Source organism: Rhagoletis pomonella, unplaced genomic scaffold, assembly GCF_013731165.1.
Source record: "Rhagoletis pomonella isolate Grant_MI unplaced genomic scaffold, Rhpom_1.0 Rhpom_scaffold_00009, whole genome shotgun sequence".
Lineage (NCBI taxonomy): Eukaryota > Metazoa > Arthropoda > Insecta > Diptera > Tephritidae > Rhagoletis > Rhagoletis pomonella.
In genome coordinates this window covers 12015085-12033410 of record NW_023458563.1, presented here as the reverse complement: position 1 = coordinate 12033410, position 18326 = coordinate 12015085, and the positions used below count along the sequence as shown (strand labels likewise).

The 18326-nt window shown below is 31.7% G+C and overlaps 1 protein-coding gene across 2 annotated transcripts in view; it reads right to left on the bottom strand.

Moving 5' to 3' along the window:
• Positions 1–18326, bottom strand: part of LOC118745571 (myb-like protein Q) — a 166076-nt gene that overhangs the window by 54905 nt on the left and 92845 nt on the right. Inside the window, exon 3 of one of the 2 annotated variants that reach the window (XM_036479057.1) lies at positions 14472–14547. The exons of the other annotated variant lie outside the window; for it this stretch is intronic. Within the exon in view, the coding sequence (XP_036334950.1) occupies positions 14488–14547 (60 nt within the window). The 3' untranslated portion in view covers positions 14472–14487. Of the gene's footprint in view, positions 1–14471; positions 14548–18326 lie in introns of those variants that run through there. 2 annotated transcript variants of the gene reach the window in all.

Genomic DNA, 18326 nt, shown 5'->3' with positions numbered 1-18326 from the left:
TTATTATTATTATTTTATTTGGAATAAAATAAGTTTTTAGTCTGAAGTCTACAGTAATATCACTAGTGTAAATACGGCGAAAATTTGCGAACATGTGTGGGGGCTTGTGAAATAAGATGTTAGGATAAGTGATAACTGATTCTCTGTAAATTGTGCGATAACTTATAAAAATTATTTTATTCCAAACAAATTATTAATAATATATACGTTCTTTCGTGTAAAATTATTGACTAATTGTAGTATGTGCCTCAGCAATGTATTTTTTTTTAAATCATATCTCCGAAAAAAAAATTTAGCTACTACGGATTCAGCCCGATTGCAGTTCATCCTATTTTCTTGTGAAAAAGTATCGAAGAAAAAGTATAGTTTTAGCAAAATTTATTTTTCATAAAAATTAATCAAAAATTTATAAAAATAAAAATTGATAATTAAGAATTACTAACATCTGACTGAAAAAATGGTTAAAATCTATTAATTCTTAACAAAGTTATGGTCATTTGAAAAAAACTTCCCAAGATATCGATCTTTATCTAAAAAACAAAATAGGTTATAACTCGGCAAAAAAAAACGGGTCTCATTATTTGGAACAACAAACCACATATTTCATTTTCATCGAAACTAAAAATCATGCCCGTTCCTGAAAGCATCCATATAAATCCATATTTAAAACTTTGTATCAAAACTTAAAAAAATCATTAATTTTTAATCACATATGGGTGTTTCCATCGGAAGGTCCACCAGATACGTTGTATCTAACGTATTTACGGGCCGATTTCTCTGCTTTTTAAAATACATACTGGCTATGTAAGTAGAATCATGTTTGCGTAAAATGGTCTTCCTAGGTGGCGCCAAGGTCGAGATATTTCGAAAAACCGTATTTATGGTCCGATTTGTTTCGAATTAGGCGTATGTAGTTGAAACTTAATAAAACATAGATTTCCAACAAATTCACCCTGAATTGGCGCTGAGGTCAAAATATAAAGTATATTCGACATAGAATACATGTTTTATTTGCGTTAAAAATTCATTTAAAAGCAATACGTTTCACACTTGGGGTGGTAAAAGAAAATTGAAACAAGTTGCATTAATTCAAAAAACTCTAAAAACAACTAGAATTTCTCCAAATCATATTAAAATAAGTTTCATGAAAATAGCTATACACAATTCACAGTTTTGCGATTTTGTAAGAAAAGAAAAAATCGACTTCCATTTTTTGTCACGTAACGACACTCTCTTTAAATGCTTATATTTCAGGACCAGGCAGTTCGATTGTTTTCATTTTTCGGTTAAATATAGAGCTAATTAGGTGCTATACAATGGCCCAAAAAAGTTAAAGAAAACAAATGGTATTCCTTGTTTGTATCACATTGAAACGTACGCGTAGCGTGAAGCGTACGTATTCAATTTTATTATAATAAAGTTCAGGTTTGTAGTGGCTAAAAACTCTTTGATTTTTATACCTTTCATGAGCATGAAATGGTATTATAACTTTGGTCCGATGTTTGTAAGTACAAGAATAAACAGAGATAGACCCATTGAAATGTATACTTATATGATTAGAACGTCGAGCTGAGTTGATTTAGCCATGTACGTCTGTCTGTCTGTCCGTCTGTTTGTATACAATCTAGTCTCTCAGTTCTCGAGATATCCGGATAAAATTTGGTAGGTGGGTGTATTTTTATAATGTATTAATTATTTGTCGGAACCGGAAGAATCGGACCACTATAACATATAGCTCCCATACAAATTATTGTTCAGATATGAGATTTTTCGTTATAACTTCTCCATTTATGCAGCTAGGAACATGAAATTTTGCAGTACTTGCACCCATTATCAACAGAATACAGTGAAAATTACAAAGATCGGGTCACTATAACCTATAGCTCCCATACAACTGATTGTACAGATGTAAAATTTTTCGTTATAACTCTTCCATTTATATAGCTAGGAACATGAAATTCCGCACTGTTTTCAATAATTATCAACAGAAAACTTACAGTGAAAATTTAAAAGATGAGGTAACTATAACCTATAGCTCCCATACAACTGATTGTTCAGATATGAGATTTTTTGTTATAACTCCTCCATTTATGTAGCTAGGACCATGAAATTTCGCTGTGTTTTCACTCATTATCAACATAAGACTTACAGTGAAAATAACAAAGATCGGGTCACTATAACCTGCAGTACCCATACAACTGATTGTTCAGATATTAGGTCATTTATCATAACTCCTCCATTTATGCAGCTAGGAACATGAAATTTCTCACCATTTACACTCATTATTAATAGAATACTTACAGAGAAAATTACAAGGATCGGGTGACTATAACATATATGTATCTTCCATACATCTGATTGTTCAGATATGGGATTTTACTGTAAAACTCCTTTATTTGAACAGCTAAAACCGATAAATTTCGTAAGATATTTTATAAATAATAATACAAAATGTACTGAGAAAATCGTCAAAATTTATGCTGTATAAGCTTTATCTCCTATACCACTGGTTGTTCATATACCAGTTTTTGCGATATATCTCCTTTATGTAGGAAACTATACCCAATAAGTGAGTTATTAATGAAAATTGGTATGGTTTTAAATTTTATTGAAAAATGTTTACAAACTGTTTGTGATGATTGGGATACCCATTTGCACCAAATTTTGTTCATATACCTAATCGTGTGACACGACTTTTAGTCTTCAGTAGACCGATTGTTCGAGACTCCACTAGAGTTTGAAGTGAATAGAAGTTTTGTGTATATGTATGTACTAGCATATTTTTTCGCAGGGGTGTACGCTGGTGAGTCTGGGTGGTTGACTGGTTTTGTGTCAGTAGTGTTTTAGTTGGACAGCGGTAACTTGCATCCCTTCTAAAATTGTTAATGCGTTTTGATTATTGCAAAAAGCGAGGAGCAGAAACAATAAGGGCACTGCGAAAAGAGACGGTAAGGAACAAAATAAAAAATGTGGCGGGGACACTGCTTGCACCAACAGTCGACCAATCAGCCAGCCGGCACCGTCCAGCCCAGCGCAGCACAACATAGCCGAGATGCGATAGGCAGGCAGACAGGCGAATGTGCCTTAAAAATGTGCAGATTTTAACAATATGTATGCAAGTATTTTTGTTCGTATGTATGTATTACTTAATTCTCCCATTGCAGTTTGTAAAAGGGTGTAAGCTCAGTCATTTCGTTCACAACGCGTTTGGGAGCAGAAACTCTGTGTGTGCATTGCGTGTATGGATTTACATATATGTACATACGTAATAAGGATGGGACTATCCATGTATTTAGATATCACGACATTCGTTCGGATGTATATGGATAAAATCTGGATATCCGGTTAATTCTGGATGTTAAAAAAATTTGGATAGAACTCCCAGCCGGATTCCTATTATTTATTTTGCATCTTAATAGATTTTGAAATTTTGGAAACAATTTAAGAATCCGTTCAAACACTGTTTAGAATACCTGGATATTCGAATAACCAAGTGAACGAATATTAACCGGATATTCGGATTTTATCCATATATACGAAAATACGAACGGATATCTGAATATACGATTAGTCCCAGCCCTAGTATACCTGCATACATATATTTGTAACACCTAACAAGTATGCATTTGGTTGTTGATTTTTTTCTTTTCCATCTTCTTCTAACAATTATAATCGATCTTTCTATAGATATAGCATTTCTATAAACAGTATAAACAGTATTTCTATAAAAAACAGTTTTCAAAAGGTTTTTACCAAAAGCCAATGGGACGCTTTCTTGGTTGTAGACGACATCAAATGTACAAAATAATTGCCGAGTAATTCGTAGAAATTCATATAAATCTTGAAATAAAATTGCTCCAACTTACCGAAAACTTAAAAATTTGTAATGAAATAAAACAACAACAATAAAACGAAATAATATATTTTTATTAAAGTAACTGCTACAAAAATTGAAATTGAATGCTCACAAATTTCGTGTATTTAAATTATATCCTTAGTAAAATACAGAAACGTCATAACTAAGAACCGTTTTTTTAAATATCATAAGATCGTTGGATTTTAAGATGTGGCTCTAACACTTTTAACGAAGCTGCGTTTTAGTATGAGCTACGTCCAAATAAAAAATCTATTGCGAAGAATATAATATCAAACAGGTCATTTATACATTTCAATAACGATATGTAGTATGTATGTTTGTATATGCCTCCATTGTTGTCACTAAAAGCCCTAAATGGCATTTCAGAACGTCGTGATATTTTTTTAGAATTGAGCCGATTCGATTTGTTCGTGAATTATACGATGTATACAATACCATTCGAAAATTATTTTCCATTGTTACGCCGTGTTGTTAATAAGTAATTTTTTAAATAAAACTTAGAATCGTTACGGTGCCCGGTAATAGGTTTCTGCGCGCTTGAGGTGAGAGAAATATTTTGGTATGCTACAAGATTAAAAAAGTCTTTAACTAAAAAGTGGAGGCAGAATATCTGCTTGTACTAAATTTTGTTTTGCTTTTTAATCTCTTTAGTTTTAATTACATATGTATATATGTGTACTAGATTGCCCTCACCCGCTACGCTGAGTGTACATATGCAATTTTTGCGTGCTAAGTTGGGTGTAATTTATTTCAATAACAGGTGTATTCTGCACGTTATCGAAGGTTTTTTAACCGGAAAATTTTACAAAAATATTGCTAGTTCTTGCCACCGTGATTCTAGGTACGTTGGTAAAGCAGTTAAAATATTCAGCAATTCAGCTACGAAGATTTGTGGAAATTCTGGTCTTGCCTATTTCAGGGAGCAATATCTTGTTACCAGCTTATGAGATTGTAAAAAAATATACTGGTTACAAGAGTACACAGAATGCGAAAAGGGTTTAAAAATTGACAGCAATTTTATTTACTGGTTGCAAAATTTTTGTCACCAGCGATGAATAGACCTGTAAAACTCGACATATTTAAAAACAGCCAAAAACATACAAGATTAAAAAAAAAATGCAATCCTCTTCAAAATAATTTTCTAAAACATCTTCCTTGTGATACATTTGTAATCAACTTATCCCCTTTAAACAGGTGGCAACTCTTCTACATGTAGTTTAGAAATGAAGCCTTTTCCAAACCATTTCGATCGATATTGTAATAATCCATTCGAATTATTAAATAGTTTGAATTTAACTAATTAAACAGGTGGCAACTTTCTTAAACCTTTTTCGTCTGACAAAAATATTGTGATGCAGATCATATCGCACACTAAATCAAAAAATGGCACAAGTCAAATTTTTTCATTTTTTCCATAAAACAGTTCACAGACCATATACCCAACGTCCGCCAAAATTTCTTCTTCATCACTATCTTCTTTAACTGGAAAAATACTACTAAAACTTTATGGTTTTGCTTGCGTCTATTGCGCAGCATCAACAGTTTTTTGCCTCTCCTGAACATTTAGGATTTTTTTAGTTGTGACGGTTTTTGATTTAGTGTGCGATAAGTACATATGTATTTGAATATCCTAATTCCCATAATTCGAGTTGAGTTTGATTTTTAAAACTGGTGGCAACATACTCGATTTTTTTTAATGTTGATTAAAAACTTTGAAGCTTTGATGCTATTTGTTTCAAATGAGGGGGTGAAATAACACAAAAAGGCAATAACGCGAAATTTGCTTTATTTCACTTTTAAATGGGAAATAATACCAAAGTCCGACTTTTGCTTTATTTCCAACAAAAGTTGGAAATAAAACAAATTTTGCCTTATTTCCCATACCTCATTTATACTATTTGTAACAAAACAGTTTACTGACAGAAGGAAAAAGAACTTTGTTTATTCCAAAAATACAATTAAACAATAATACAATTAAAAAAAAAAAACTATAATATAATAAATATTTATATGATATAATTCATATGAAGAAGATAATATTCACAAAATATATTTACTTACAGCCTCACTCAGAGTCGTTTAATGATTACTTAAGGTGTCCCTCAGTAACGATTTGAAAAAATTCCCTCTCAGAGTTAGTTAATGATTCGTTAACGGCATTTAATGAACATTAAAGTTAAGTAAACAAAAACCTTTACTTAACTTTTTAACGAATGATTTTGCAATTTTTTGTTTGTTTTCAATAAATTTCAATTTCGATAACGTTGCTGAAATAGTGGCAATGGCCCAGTGAGCAGAGCACTTTCGTGTCATTCGAGAGATCCGAGTTCAATCCTCGGCAAGGAATTTTTTTAATACAATTTTTTTTAAGTTTTATTGCCGAAAAAAAATTCATATTTTTTATTTTATTTAACGTGTAGAAATTTTTTTGATTCATCTTTTTTTCTTTTACTTTCAGCTTCTCAAATTTTTAGTTTTTCCTGTTTTAAAAAGATTTTTTTTTTCATTTCGTTTAGTTTTTAGAAAACTTATTGCTAAACAATAAATACAATAACATTATAAGCACATCTTCCAATTACTCATTCGAAATACAGAAAAGAGCTTTCAAGATAGTTGCCGAAATATAAAGACTTTTGTCTCTCTTTTTATCTGACTGAGGTGAGTTAAAAGACAGATGCCAGAATTGGCTTGTTATTGGTCTTGTTTGTCTTTTAGCAAACAATTTAATTAAATTTAAAAAAAATTGTTTCCATTTTAAAGCAACAAAATCTAAAAATCAAAATAAAACTAGATCAAAAAAGCAAAAAAATTCAATAAACAAAGTTTATACAAATTAAACAAGAAAAAAAAAGGAAAAAGAAAATTTTCCTGCCCTAGGACTCGAACTCGGATCTCTTGATAGGGGCGGGGGACGTGGGACGCGAGCGCGACGTCGAACGCTGGGCACTTTCAAAATTGTATACTTACAAATCCGTCCATTTAACTTGTTCATGTACTACTTTTTGTCAAATGTAACTGGGTGACTACATATGGGCACTATTGCTTTATTACCCAATTGTAAATTTTAAAGGTTGGTCTTATGGCTCAACGAGAAATGAAATAAACCAAATTTGTGTTATTTCACATTCAATTGGGAAATAACACAAATTTGCGTTATTGTCGTTTGTGTTATGGTTTGAAATGACTTATGCCACTTACAAAATAAACGGCTCAAATATGAGCCATTCTATTTTAAGTCGCACGGATTTCGTAAAAAAAAAGTATGTCATGTCTCCAATTCGCTTCAATTATTTTGTGGGTTCTATACATGAGATAAGCTAACACATATTCGAGGAATTTTTTTCTTCTTTTTTTTCTTCGGAGATAACGGAGAAACGGGCTTAACATTTCTATATATAAGATGGTGAAGATTGTCCTAAAGCTAACTTAGCTATTAACAGTTGAAATTTTTTAAGTTGATTTGCATAGTGAAGACTTGTAAATTAGGGATTTATAATTATATCATGGTAATCCTTGTTTAATTCTCTATAAAAAACGTGGTTAAAAAAATTGGGGTTTTTTAAGAACTATTTTTAAAATATGTATTTTTCATTATGACGAGATTTTGTGAGAATAAACAGTTTTTTTTTTTTTTTTCGAAAACTTATGTTAAGATATATTTGGTAAGGTGTTAAACATCGGGATTTTGCAAAAAGTAAAATTTTGTTGCGGATTTCGATAGAATACCTATCCAGATATAATATTTGTATGGCAAGATTTTTCTTTAAGGCGACAAACCCCTAGAAATGGGCGTGGCAATTGCAGTACTAAAACTAGCAAAACGCAGATTTTATTGCGGATTTCGGCAGAATATCGCTTCGTTAACAATATTTGTTCTACAGCTTTTTCAATACATAGAGATATTCTGGCAAAATCCACAATAAAGTCTAAATTTTTGAACTTTGATTTTAATATAGCCACGCCCATTCCTAGAATATTTATTGATTGAAAAAGTTGTGGAACAAATGTTTTTAACGAAGCGATATTCTGCCGAAATCCGCAATAAAATCGCGTTATGCAAACTTTAGTCCTACAATTGCCACGCCCATTTTTAGGGGTTTCTCGCCTTAAAGAAAAATCCCTTCGTACAAATATTGTACCTCGATCGGTATTCTATCGGAATCTGCAATAAAATTTAAATTCTTGCAAAAACTCGATGTTGAACACACCAAATATATCCTTACTAATATTATAAATCTGAAAGTGAGTTTGTTTGTTTTCTATGCTTTCACGCTTTAACTACTCAACCGATCATCATGCAATTTTGTACGCTGGTGTTTTTTACCCCAAATTAAAATATAGGATAGATTTAATCTCGATTAGACGAGGGGCTTGGCTCCCCCTACAAACGTAATTTTTTATACTGAATATCTCAGGAAATATTTGTGATTGAGTACTGGAGCTTTGTATGGAGATATATTAAATCACTTCCATACTCAAGGAGGAGGTCTGCCACCTATTTAAAAAATCAAATTCAACTTGAAGTAAGGAAATTATTTATTTGAAAAGTATACTAAAAAATCGGCCGCTGTGGTGTAGTGGTAAGCAGTGCGCGCTTCCACACCGCAGCACCTGGGTTCAAACCCTGGTGAAAGCAACATCGCAAAAATATAGAAAAAAGGTTTTTTCTTAACAGCGGTCGTTCCTCGGCAGGCAATGGCAAACCTCCGAGTGTATTTCTGCCATGAAAAACAGCTTCTCATAAAAATACAATCGCCGCTCGGAGTCGGCGTAAAACTGTAGGTCCCTCCGCTTTGTGTGACAACATCTAGGCGCACGCCACAAATCGGAGGAGAAGCTCGGCCAAACACTAACATATGTGTAAGCGGCAATCTATTATATTATTATTATTATTAAAAAATTGATGCCAAGAGGTTTAAAAAAATTGTTGTTTGAAAATATTTTTGAAAGGGTTGCCTCCTGTTTGAAAAGTCAAATTTAAATTATTTATTCGCAAGCTATCTGAAAAATTAAAGTATGAGTGTCATACGAAAAATTATTATGAAAGCTGCAGATTGAACATTTACAAAAGTATAAAGGAGTTTTACAATGGTTGCCACCCGTTTAAAAATTAAAAGCAATTATCAATTAATTAAATTAAACTACTAAAATATGGGTACCAATCGAAATGTTTTTGAAAAGGGTTTTAGTTCTAAACTAATGTAGGAAGGTCAAAAGTTACTTGAGTTAAGGGAATCAGGTAATTGGAATACGTTCACAATATCGGTGTCGGACGAAAGGGGTTTAATCAGGGCTATCACTGAATCCGTCGTAGGCCGAATTTTCGCGAAATCTACGAAAATGCTATCACTAAATCTGAATAGATTCGAACGAAACATACACTATGAATGCATTCGGATTCAGTTATCTTATTTTCATAGATTTTACGAAAATCGGACTACGATGGTTTCAGCGATAACCCAGAATAAGGTTTTCGTTGGAAAATATTTTGAAGTGGGTTGCCTCCAGTTTTAAAAGTCGAATTTAAATTAATTATACTCAAGGTAATGTGTCAAAGAAAAGAATGTTTTGAAATTTTCAGCATGAACATGTAGAATTTTCTGAGGTATTTGAAGAGGGTTGCTGTTTTAAAACTAAATTCAAATACAATTATATTATAAGTTAAATAAGTTATAAAAACATTAATTGAAAAAGTCTCGAAAAGGCTTTATTTCTAAGATACATATGTATAGCAGGGTTTCCACATGTTTAAAAATTCAAATTTAACTTGAAATGTTAGACGAGTGAGGTTTAAAAAGTTGCCAACTGATTAAAAATTTAAATTCAATTTATTCAACAATTTCAATGAATTATTACAATAAGGGAATCAATCGAAATGATTTTGAAAGGGCTTCATTTTTACTACATGGAAGTAAGAAAAAGTATCACAAGAGAGAAGTTTAAGAGTCTTAGATTGAAAATATTTTGAAGATGGTTAAACAAATTTTAAATCTTCTGTCTTTGGCATAGTTTAAGTATGTTTAGTCTTATTGAAAATACACATAATGTAGCACGCAGAAATTTCATGCACTCAGCGAAGCGGGTGAGGGCGATCTAGTCTCAACATAAGTTTTGGAAAACAAATTACAAACAATTGTTCATTCTCACAAAATAAACCATCTCGTCATAAAGAAAAATATTTTAAAAATAGTTTTAATGGGGGTTCTTTTTTTTAACCACTTTTTTTTTATAGAGAATTAAACAAGGATTACGATAGTATAATTTTAAATCCCTAATTTACTGACCTTCACTATGCAAATCAATTTCAAAAAGTCCAACTGTTAATAGCTAAGTTAGCTTTAGGACAATCTTGACCATCTTATATATAGAAATATTAAGCTCGATTCTTTAGCTTTAAAACGACGTTAAGATGAAGTCTCTACGATGGGCAGAACCCGAGATATAACGATTTGAAGGAGTGCATAATTAGTCAGAATCACGAAAAAATGCAAACTTTGACAGATCATATCTCCAAAGAAAAAAGCGAAAAAAATTCCTCGAACATGTGTAAGCTTATTTCATGTATAGAACCCATAAAAAATTTTAAGCCAATCGAAAGTGTGACACCAAATTTGGTGTCCGATATGAAAAAGAATGTCTCATATATAGGTTTTAGAGTCCGACCGATTAATCGGCATCGGCTTCGGCTAGTATCGGCACAAAATTGAGCATCGGCATCGGCGTCGGCCTATTTTCGTCGATTCCTTACCGATTATTTGGAATTTCTTTTCATATGTTCAGGTGAAGCGACAGACCACAGCCAACATCAAAAAACATTTGCAGACTGCTCATAAAAATGCATTTTTTTTGTTGAAGGTGTTTCACGTTTTTTCCATTCAAAAGTATGTTCGACAATTTTCTTTTGTATGGAGGACACTGCCAGCAAAAAAAATTGCCAAAAATTAACCGGATTTTATACCAGTTCGAAACTTACACTTCATTATACTAGAATTAAATCGTCTTCAAAACTGCATACCAAAATTCTGATTAAAAAGTTTGAAATTTTGGTGAAAATAAGCAGAATTTTTCTAATTTAGTACAAAGATTGAAATCTGATTTTATGTGTTGTTTGTTGTATACGTTTTAATAGAACGGCAAGGTTTCCCCCGAGGACACCGAAAAAAATAATTAAACTAAAATATCCTTTGCAATTTTTATCCTTCAATAACCTTGTATATATTAAAAGGATTTGTATTAAACTAAGATTCTTCAAAATGCATTCAAAATTGAAAATCTTGAAAGATAATAATTTTAAAGAACATTTTTGACACGTTCCAAAAGGATAATTGAAAACAAAATTTATAAATAATCTTGTTTTAAATTTTTCTTTTAATCTATAGCCATACTTCTATATTTAGCGTAAACTTTTGGAAATGTATTATAATTTATGGCCCTTTGGAAAAAATCCTGCCAAATGGTAAAAAACTGAAAACGCAGATTTACTAAATATTATGCACTAATACTGTGTGGAGTTTAGTAATACCGCCTTATATAGAAGTAAAATGAGTAAGTTAACAAAACATGCGATAAAGTGTTGCCGTGGTCCGAAATCCATTAAATTCATTTGGATAGTTTTTAAGACAAAACCAATAAAATGAGGGGGTATGCATTAAAACAAATGTTGGTTTTTTGGGACAGTCTAATGTACATATGTACATACCTAAATACCTAGCATATAAGTTTTTATGCATTGAGTGCAAAGGAGTGTATTTTAGTACAAAATGAAGTGAAATTTTTTGTCCCTAAACATTTTTGCTTAGCACCATATAAAAAGTGTTTTATGTAATGTATATAAATGTGATATATGTACATATATTTTTACATATACATACGTATGTACATATATATATATATGTAATGTTGCATAACAATTAATTCAATTATTTGTTTTCTTTTGTTAACTCCGTTAAATTAAATTTTATGAATTAATACATTTATTTGTAATTTTTTTTGGAATCGGCATCGGCCGATTCTTTCCCCATAAGACGATTAATCGGCATCGACATCGGTACCGAAAAAAAAAATGGGAATGGGTCGGATTTTTGTTATATTTGTAGCACTTAAATTAAAAAACAGTTAACCATTCGAATCAAACCGAACTGCGGTTCAGAGGTACTAATGAGCCGGTTCTTCTACAGGTTCAAGTTTTTTCTGACCGAACCGCATCGATTTTTGGAGCAGTTCGGAGCTCTGTGCAAAACACTTACAGCCGTACTCAGAAACATTAATTAAATTAGCTGTAATGAGCACTTAACTACTGATCGTTGAATCTGTTAATTAATGTTTTCTCCCAGAGTTAAAGGATAAAGGTTCATTAGTTAATGAAAAATTTAAGTATGACCCCAGTTGCGGTCCTATTTTTGTGGCATCACTCACTGTCTTCTTTCAGTTTGAAATCAAATATAACAAGTAAAAAAGTGTAAGTTCGGGCGAAGCCGAATTAAATATAGTTTTTTTCACCTGTAGTTTTTCACCAGGGACGGTTTTACCCCTATTTCAAGCATCTTCGATAGTAAGTTCAGTTAGACTTAATCAGATAAACTATATAGCAGGTGCTATCACGCCCATTTTTCAAAATTCCATAATAATGATTTTTCTTTACAAGGAAATCTCGAAATATCGAAGTTTAAGGCATCTCTGAAATTTACCGTTATATAAAAAGTGAGCGTAATTTCAGTCCGATATCAATAGTTATCAAAGTTTCGCTTTTATGTGGCAAGTTCAATAATCATACCGAATTTGGTAAAAATTTATCGAACGGCTACCGAGATACATATATGTGATCAAGAGTGGGTAGTGCCACGCCCATTTTCCAAAAATAACTTTTAAACTTATTTTTGGCTAAGAAATTATTGCAAACATCAAGTTTGAATAATTTAGCCTCAGTACCTACTGAAGAAAAAAGTACACCTACCAAGTTTCGTTAATATACATATCTCAATTTCTACTCGAGTTTTAGTGTGCACAGACGGACGGACAGAAAGTCACGGCTGAATCGATTTCTTTTTTAATTCTGACCATTAATGTACACATTGGTCCATATCTTTATTTGAACAAAGTTATAATACCCTTGTGCACAAGTGCGCTCGGGTATAACAATAAGTAAGGGTATTCATCAAACTTTATAAATGCATTGTAAACCGTATACACTTATAATTGTGTAAACCTTATAAATGAACTGTCAAAATTTGTATGGAAACTCGTTTACACATTTCTGATAAATTTCTCCAGAGATTTCACTGTATAAACTTGATAAACTGAAGCCAATGCAACTCTGTCGCAACTCTAGCTATGTTTTCTTGGGCAATAATCGGGATCCACATAAAAATTTTGCACGCAAATTCAACAACAACGATATGATCCTGATAGAGATCTGGTTCAATTATTAACCGTTCTGTTTGTTTTGTTTCACTGATAATTTGGCCTCAAAGTTTGGTAGCCGTGACAAATGAATTCATACACAAACAGACATTCTACCATTGTTTCTTTTAACCTACGTCGAATAAATAGTCCTTATATTATATGTATATTTATTTAAATAGATATTATCTCGTAAATATATTTTTCCCCCAATTAGTGAGTTAGTTTCTATAATTTCTTTATCCTCGTGCTAGTATTATAAAGTTAGTGATACTGAGCTCTATAACCAAGGAAAACACGACTATTGTCGCATGTGTAAACGAAAAGAGAGTGTGGGTCGTTCATGTAACAGAGTGCACAAACTTATAAGATTATCTGCTTGATAAAGTTATTGGTTTAGATGAATACCACTAGTATTTTTATCATTTTGCCTCAACAGTCGCAATGGCTGAGTAAGCAAAGTACTGGCCTGCCATTATAGAGATCTGTGTTCGACTCCTCGGGTAGGATTTTTTTCTTGTTTAGTTTTTATAAACCTATTTCATACAATTTTTTGCTTTTTTAATTTAGTTTTCTTTAATTTTAAATTTAAACAGGAAACTATTTTTTGAAAATAATTTATTTGTTAGAAACTTTTGGTTTAAAGACAAAAAAATCGCTAACAGGCCAATTCTGGCATCTGCCTTTCAACTCGCCACAGTCTTTCGAGATAGAAAAGTATTTCGTATGACAATTGAATGAAAGCTATTTTCTGTATTTCAAAGGATTAATTGAAATATCTGCTAACGAGGAGGTTTTAAAGTTATTCTGTTTATCTTTTAGCAATAACTTTGCCAAAGATAAACGAAATTTATTTTTTTTTAACAATAAAAACTAAATAATTGAGAAAATTAAAAAAAAAAGAAAAAAAGATTCTAAAAGTTAAATGATATTAAAAAACAGCTTTTTTTAAACAACAAAACTAAAAAATTTAAATAAAAAAAAAGTAAAATTCCCTTGGCGAGGATTTGAACTCGGATCTCTCGAATGGCAAGCCAGTGCTCTACTTACTGCAAAGCAATTGATGTTTTGGAAGTCAGCCTAATTATTAATCGACTAGACTCTGAGTGCGGTTGTTGGATACTATTATTTTAAACGTATGTATAACGCAAGTTAAGTATAGACTTTCTGCTGAAATTATATATATAATCAAATCCACAAGTCGACACATCTCATCCATTGTTCAGAAGTAGGTATATGAATCCAATATTTGCCATGTTTAATAATTTGCGCTGAAAATATTCAAAGACGGCATATGGTAAATATGTTATTGTCCTTTTCCTTAGAGAATTATTAATACGCCCTTGAAGAATGTATCGCAATGTTTGCCAACAAAATTGTCAAAGTTAAAACCTTTTTCCCGCATATACTTATTAGTACTACATTTCGTATCTTCCAGCTTTTGTCTATCTCCTGTATCTACATAGTATATCGGTACCTTAATATAGAAAGACTCTACCTAATATTTGTATTTTTTACAAAGTGATTAAAGAATTAAATAGAAAATCCGGTTCTTTAACACAAATTCCCTTTAAACACTGTATATTATTGAAGGCTGTAACCAATTTTATGATGTGACTATGAGTAATCTACCGACTTTCGTGTCATCTAGGCCTTTTTGATATTAAGGTAACGATACACATATAAAAATGAAATGTCTGATTGTCCGTTTTAGGCTCCTAAACCTTTCATCCGAATTAATTTTTTTTTAAGTAAGGGTAATATCGTTCTAAGTTCAAATTAAATCGATCCATAAATACAAATTTTCTAAACATCTCGAGTCCAGCGCCTGTTTGATGAATTTTGCTCAATTTTGTATAAAGTCACAAGCCTAATAAATATAAAATATGGCAAATTAAAGCTAATGAAATTCTCCATAAACCGTATATACATCACTTTCCGGTACAGCTTATAGTTTCTGAAAAATTAATTAATCATTCCAGCTCCTTTTATTTTATAATGAAAACTGTTATTTTTTAAAGTTTTCTTCTGTTAAAGTTTGATTAAAAAATAAAAAAAAAACTGGAATGATTAATTAATTTGTCAGAAACTATCAGTCCTATCGGAAAGTGATGTATACATGGTTTATGGAGAATTTTATTGGCTTTGATTTGATGTATCTCCTTTTAAGATTATTAAATTGGTTTGTAAGATATACGTGATTAAGTGGAATCACTTTTTGTTTTAAGCTGAATAACGGTAAATTGCAAATATCTCGAAAACGTATCCATAGAAAAAAAATTAACTCGATTTTCGGAATCGCCGAGAAATTCTACATAGAAATTGGATAGTGACATCTGGAGAACAAAACCCAAACTAAAATCTGTGATCCAGTGTAATCGGATCTAAACCAAGTTTGGATGGGACCACTTCTGAGGTACCACCTTTCCTTTAAAAAAGAATCATCGAAATCGGTTATGCAGCAACATATGTACATAAAAAAATATTGCGATGAATAGATAACCTCCTCATTTTCTGTAGTCGGTAAAAAATAGTGAAAAAACTACGATTTTGTTGTGAAGACGAAGTCGCATTTTAAAATTTGCATGCAATTAAGGTAACTAACAAATTTGTATTTTAACTCTTCAGTAAGTTCATAATAAACTTTATGCAATATAAATTCCTTTGTAGGGCTCGGTACAACTCAATTGTTACAATAACAAGTAATTTTTAAGCAAAAAATACAACCGACTTCAATTCTCTTATAAAAATTTAGAAGTGCCGTTAATTTCTTCTTGATCCAATGATCGGATCTAAACTACCTGGAAATCAGTTGACGTGGTCCAAAGTTATGCGGTAACATACATGAAAAAAATAAATATTCTGACGATAACTGATAACCTCCTCCTTTTTTTGAAGTCAGTTAAAAAGGGAAAAATTAATGAGTTAAATTATTATAAATTATCTAATAAAATTTACATTAAAAAAAAATATGAGCCCCACCCCCTAAATTATGCTCTGCATACGCCCATGTCTGTGGCCACTAGCAATAACCGAATAAGTCGATTTTGAGAAGAAACGTTTTAAAAATTTGAATTGTAATGTTAACCTTATGGGAAACCAAAATGTGTTCGTCTATAACTTTTTAATTAGCCTGGCTGGCGAGGTGGGGATTTCACATACACATGCAATAGTAGTTACAGAATACCATAGCATATATAACTCAATTCTCTCTTAAGTCGACTTAGGCGGTTATTGCTTATGACCGCAGATATATGTACATATCTATATAAATACGTATTCTAAATACAATTTATAAAAATTTATAATTTTCTGTGGCAGCTCCGCGTACCACTATTGCAGTGTAAAAAAATAAATTTTATAATAATAATATTTTGGCTCTTACACTTTTGCTAAGTGTTCGGCCGAGCTTCTCCTCTAATTTGCGGTGTGCTTCTTGATGTTGTTACATGCCTCCGAGCGGCAAATTGTTTTTATAAGAAGCTTTTTACAGGCAGAAATACACTCGGAGGTTTGCCATTGCCTGCCGAGGACGACCTATGTTAGAAAACAGATATGGGACCAGGGATCGAACCAAGGTTCGACGGAGTGGTAGTACGCCCATATAACCACTTGGCCACAACGGCCGTCAAGGTACTAATACACAAACTGATTCTCTGACCTCTAATGGCACAATATTTATAAGCATATCGGTGGTTATCCCATTAGGCAAGGAAAAATCGGCTTGAGATATAATTATTTATAATTTTATTATCTACAAACACATAAAAGTAGTATGTATAATTAACATAATTCAGTTAAATTAAAATTTCAAATGAAATGCAAGTACATACGTACATGGGAGACTAACAGGGTGTTATGAAGTAAAGATGCCAGATTTTTCAAGTGCCCTAGTACAGAATTTACCTACGTATGTACATACATTTGAGACCTTAACGGCCAGAGTAGCCTAACTGACATTTCAAAAAAAGTTGAGGTGCACCTTAAAATGCATTACTAGAATCGAAACGGTAATAGCCCGAGCCACGCCCTTAAGTTAACTTTTGCTGTAATACATATGTATGTGGCATAACGTAGGTGAAATGAACTTTTTAGTAAAAGACCACATTTATTTTTTATAGATCATTTTTCTGATGTTACTTAAAAAAAAAAAATTTGTAGAGGACCCTCATGGCCTCATTTGTATATTTAGTCGAGTAATTCAAGAAAGTGAGTTTCGATTTTTTATAATTTTAGCTCAGTATTTTTGTTTAAACATTCCCAGTCTTTAAATGGTTTTGAAATGAAAAATATTTCTACATAAAAAATATGAGCTTTGCAAGGACAATGCAAGCATGTCGAAACTTTTTGAAATATATCGGAAATTGCCACAATTTTTTTAAATTTAGTTTCGTCGATAACATTATATCACTTTTTTATAAATGACTTGAGAGAGAAAACTTTTTAAAACGAGTAAATCCACATACATGTCTGTGGCATTTTATTAAAACAACTTAAGTGAAGTTAGAAGGTTTGACTTTGAATTATAAAATAATAAGTTTTGTTTGAAAATTTTTATATTTTTACTAAGCTTCTTTTAAAAGGATATCTAAAACTACACCTATGGCTAGTTAAACGTTAAAATATTGCTTAGAAACCCAATGAAATATTGCTTTAAAGGGAAAACAGCCTTTCTCGAGATATATTGTTCTGATAAAATGCCATAAATTTGTTTGTATATACATACATCCTACTATACTACACTTACAAAGTTCATCATAATCATTACTGTTACCAATCTAAAGATAACACAGGCCAACAAGGTTTTCTAACCAAGAATCGGACTATACTCTTCCGAAGGTCTTTGATGTACTGAATTCGAATCTGACCCCAGAATAGCCCAAACACGTCGGGTTTTCGAGATATTCTAACCTAAAAGTACAAAAATCACGGTGTTGGGGCACATTTGAGCTCCCGTAACACGATGAAAAAATTTTTTTCCAGAAAGGTCATCTCGTTATCTAAAAGTACCACTCCTCCCCTTCATAATTCATTTTAAAGCTTTAAAAAA